The 3,721-nt window shown below is 49.3% G+C and overlaps 1 protein-coding gene across 1 annotated transcript in view; it reads right to left on the bottom strand.

The window, feature by feature from the left end:
* LOC102771596 (zinc finger protein 615-like) overlaps positions 1-3,414 on the bottom strand; it is a 13,695-nt gene extending 10,281 nt beyond the window's left edge. The window contains 1 exon segment of the mRNA XM_015570972.1: positions 3,202-3,414. Coding sequence (XP_015426458.1) covers positions 3,202-3,414 — 213 coding nt within the window.
* Between the last annotated feature and the right edge of the window lie 307 nt (positions 3,415-3,721).

The following is a 3,721-nucleotide window of genomic DNA, read 5'->3' as shown; positions in this document are numbered from 1 at the left end:
GGTAAACATCTAAGGTATTTTTTTCCTCCTACCCCACCCCCCAGAACTAAGTAAGGACATCCCCAAAGCAGAAGCCATGTACAAGGATTTTCAAGGCAGCAGTATTCCTAACAATCAAGGCTGCAAATAACAGGACTCGAATGAACAGTAAGAAACGCTGCCATCCTCTCAGACGAAGGCAGGACATGGGGTAAGACAACCTTGGCCCAGCTTTGTAAGCTAAGGATGCTTTCAATGTTTTTAGGTTTTATTTGACATGTTTTTGATATTTTAAGGAGGGTTTATTTAGGAAGTCACACAGATTAAAAAAAAAAATTGAGCCAGCTGAGCTGCACGGGCTCAGAAACAAGTCACAGAGGCCAAAGAAAGGGCCATTGGGCTTAGGAGAGAGAGAAAGGCACAGGGAACTCCGCACAGGGAAGGAGGTAGGGGCAGGGGGAGGCCCAGGGGTGCTCCCCAGAGAGAAAGCACCTAATGGCGTTTTTAAATGATAAAAACAAAAACAAACAAACAAAAACCACACCTTTTTTGTGAATTATATATGAGAGACATTCTGTGGCTTGTAACTCCTAAAATAATTACTGTGTAAACATTGTAGAATAGGGTATTCTGCCCCTCATTACAGAGCAAAAAAATATACACCTATGTACTGAGCAAAAGAAGCCTGACATTGAAAAATGCATAATGGCCTGGCCTGGGTGGGTCAGTGGTTGAGCATTGACCTATGAACCAGAAGGTCATGGTTAGATTCCCAGGCAGGGCATGTGCCTGGGTTGCAGGCTGGATCCCAAGTGTGGGGCATGCGGGAGGCAGCTAATCAATGATTCTCTTTCATTATTAATGTTTGAACGTCTCTCTCCATCTCCCTTCCTCTCTGAAATCAATAAAAAATATATTTTTAAAAAATGCATAATGTATGATTGATTTAGTTAAAAATGGGTAAACTAAATAAACTACAAGGATCAGGAATGATTAATTACATGATAAAATTATAAAGAAAAGCTTAAAGTACTTGGTATGGAGAGCAGATAGTAATTACCTGTGGGTGAGAAGATGTAATATAATTGGGGGGAGGGGGTCTCACAAAACACGGCTAGGGTGTTAGAGTGTTGTTTCTTACATATGCAAACAGTACACATATACATACATGTAAATATTGCTTTTACACTTTTTAAGTTGCAGATTTTTTAAGTTAGCAGTTCAGTGGAAGACCTCAACAATACCAAAATCTGGTCCTTAAAAGAACAATCAATCTCGACTACAAATGACACAGTTTCATAAACAGTAAGAAAAATTGCCATAAGGCAGTTTGTAGTGAGAAGGGTGGAAAGAAAACTGGCGCTAACGAAGAATATAAATAATTAATGGGAGACATAAAACACATTAAAGAAGTTTCTTGAGTCTTAAAGAAGAATATAAACATATATACTGATGTCATTAAATTTGAAATCCTGGATGAATCATGATTTCATGACCTTACCCTCCTAGGACAGTGGCAGGTGAATTTTCTGGATAGACAACAGGGCACCGTTGTTCACTACAACCCCAATTTCCTGTTTTGTATTGGAGAGATGAGCAAATGCATTGAGATAAAAATAAATTATAAACATTAAGGAGGACAGAAAATTGATCTTCAGATGATATTTCATCAACATGGAAAAAGATATGCAAGGAATTTCTTATTTAAAAGAGAAAATGGCCTTAGCTGGTTTGACTCAGTGGCTAGAGCGTCGGCCTACAGACTGAAGAGTCCTGGGTTCGATTCCGGTCAAGGGCACATGCTCTGGTTGCCAGCCCAATTCCCAGTGGGGGCGATAAAAGGGTAATACGCTAATTAGACAGGACATTTTCCAGACATCTTCCGGACAAAGCCAAGGTGGCGGGGGCTGAGGTAGAGGTGGTTAGGAGTGATCAGGCTGGCAGGGGAGAGCAGTTAGGAGGCGATCAGGCTGGCAAGGGAGGGCAGTTAAGGGGCAATCAGTCCAGCAGGGGAGGGCAATTAGGGGGTGATCAGGCCAGCAGGCAGAGGTGGTTAGGGGCAATCAGGCAGGCAGGCAGAGGCAGTTAGGGCTGATCAGGCAGGCAGGTGAGTGGTTAGGAACCAGCGGTCCCAGATTGTGAGAGGGATCCCAGATTAGAGAGGGTGCAGGCCCGGCTGAGGGTCCCCCCCCACCCTGCTGCCCCCTCCAAGAATTTCATGCACCGAGCCACTAGTAAATAAATAAAAGAGAAAATGTCCCCCAGAGACCACCAGGCACATTTTCACTTACATAGTTGGCTAGAACGACATGCACCACATACCCCAGTTCATTTCACAGTAACTCAGTCACTAGCGATGGGAACTGGAGCCACCGCGATTGGCTGAGACCGACCAGGACTCACTAATACACTGAGATGCAGGTCACCTTGCCAGTGGGATGGGCCTTACATTCAATGGAAATCCTGTTAGCAAAGCAGGAAGTGTGAGTGTGTGCCAGGCAAATAGGCAACAGGTGGAAGCAGGTGCACGTGAGCAGCGTGCACAGGGACAGACAGGTATTCCGGGCTTTTGAGGGTCACCAGTCTGGGCGTCCAGGACTCGGTTCTGCGCTTGTAGCTCAAAAGCGGCCACAAAGGAGGAGTGTCCCATGGACGAGGCTGGATTAGCCAAACTCCCCGCGGCTGTGAGCCAACCCCTGGATAACGGACTAAATAAAACACAGGGCTACTAGCTACCTGCCTGGGCTCTGCCGCCTTCTCTGCGGTTCATATCTAAGCCACGTATCGCCCCATAGTAAGGGCACATTGGAGCCGGGTACACACGGACAATGGTCACGCCCCGACGCCCCCACACGGCGACCCACACCGAGGAGCCCCGCGGAAAACCCCGGACCGAAACCTGTCGCCGCGATCAGCCAAACGCCAGCCGCGTCCCTCACAGAGGGACCCGCAAAGGCCACAGCGGGCGGGACAAGGCCGTCCATCTCTCTCGACCCCGAACCGCCGGGGGACCCCAAAGGGACCCCAACCGCAGGCGGGAGCGTCACACCTGCTTCCTCCCAAACTCCTTGGCGCCCCCCGCCCCCACGCGCGATCCGACCGCCGCCGGCAATCCCACGGGTCTGGCCGCACCCCTTCCTCGCTGTAACGTCACGTGCTCGGTGAGAGACGAACCTCACAGGAGACAAACATTTTTATAAACTTCAAAGGACGGGAGCTCACTGACGAGCTTTCCTCCAGCCCCACGGGAGCGTCCGAGCTTAACTTTCCCGCCATCGGATTTGGTCGCTGCTGGCGGAGCTCAGCTATTGCGTCATCCGGCTGCGGCGGGCGGGGACCTGAAGCCTTGGCAGAACCCGGAGCGATTTCCGCGTTCCCTGCCCGGCAATATGGCGACTCCCTGTGGCCGCAGCGCCGCCTCACTGGGTCCGCCATGTTGGGAGGCCTGACTGCCGTACAAAAGGCAAAGCCCAGGAACCAGGAGCCAGGAGCCAGGAGCCAGGAGCCAGGGACGGCGGGCAGGTGGGAAACTCCTGAATTTTATCTCATTTCCTGGCACTTTGACTCTTGTGGAAAGTGAGTGTGTTTTCGGAGACTCAAGCTTGGGGAGGCAAACTGCATTGGGAGGTCTGAGCAAAGAAGTGATTATTGCAGCTTTCTTATCTCTCTCACTTCCTTTGTGAGAGAAAGAAACATTGATGAGAGAGAGGTGGAAAGATGGGTTGCCTCCTGCAGGCCCCCA

The sequence above is a fragment of the Myotis davidii genome, unplaced genomic scaffold (genome assembly GCF_000327345.1).
Source record: "Myotis davidii unplaced genomic scaffold, ASM32734v1 scaffold1388, whole genome shotgun sequence".
NCBI lineage: Eukaryota > Metazoa > Chordata > Mammalia > Chiroptera > Vespertilionidae > Myotis > Myotis davidii.
This window is presented reverse-complemented; position numbering and strand designations above follow the sequence as displayed.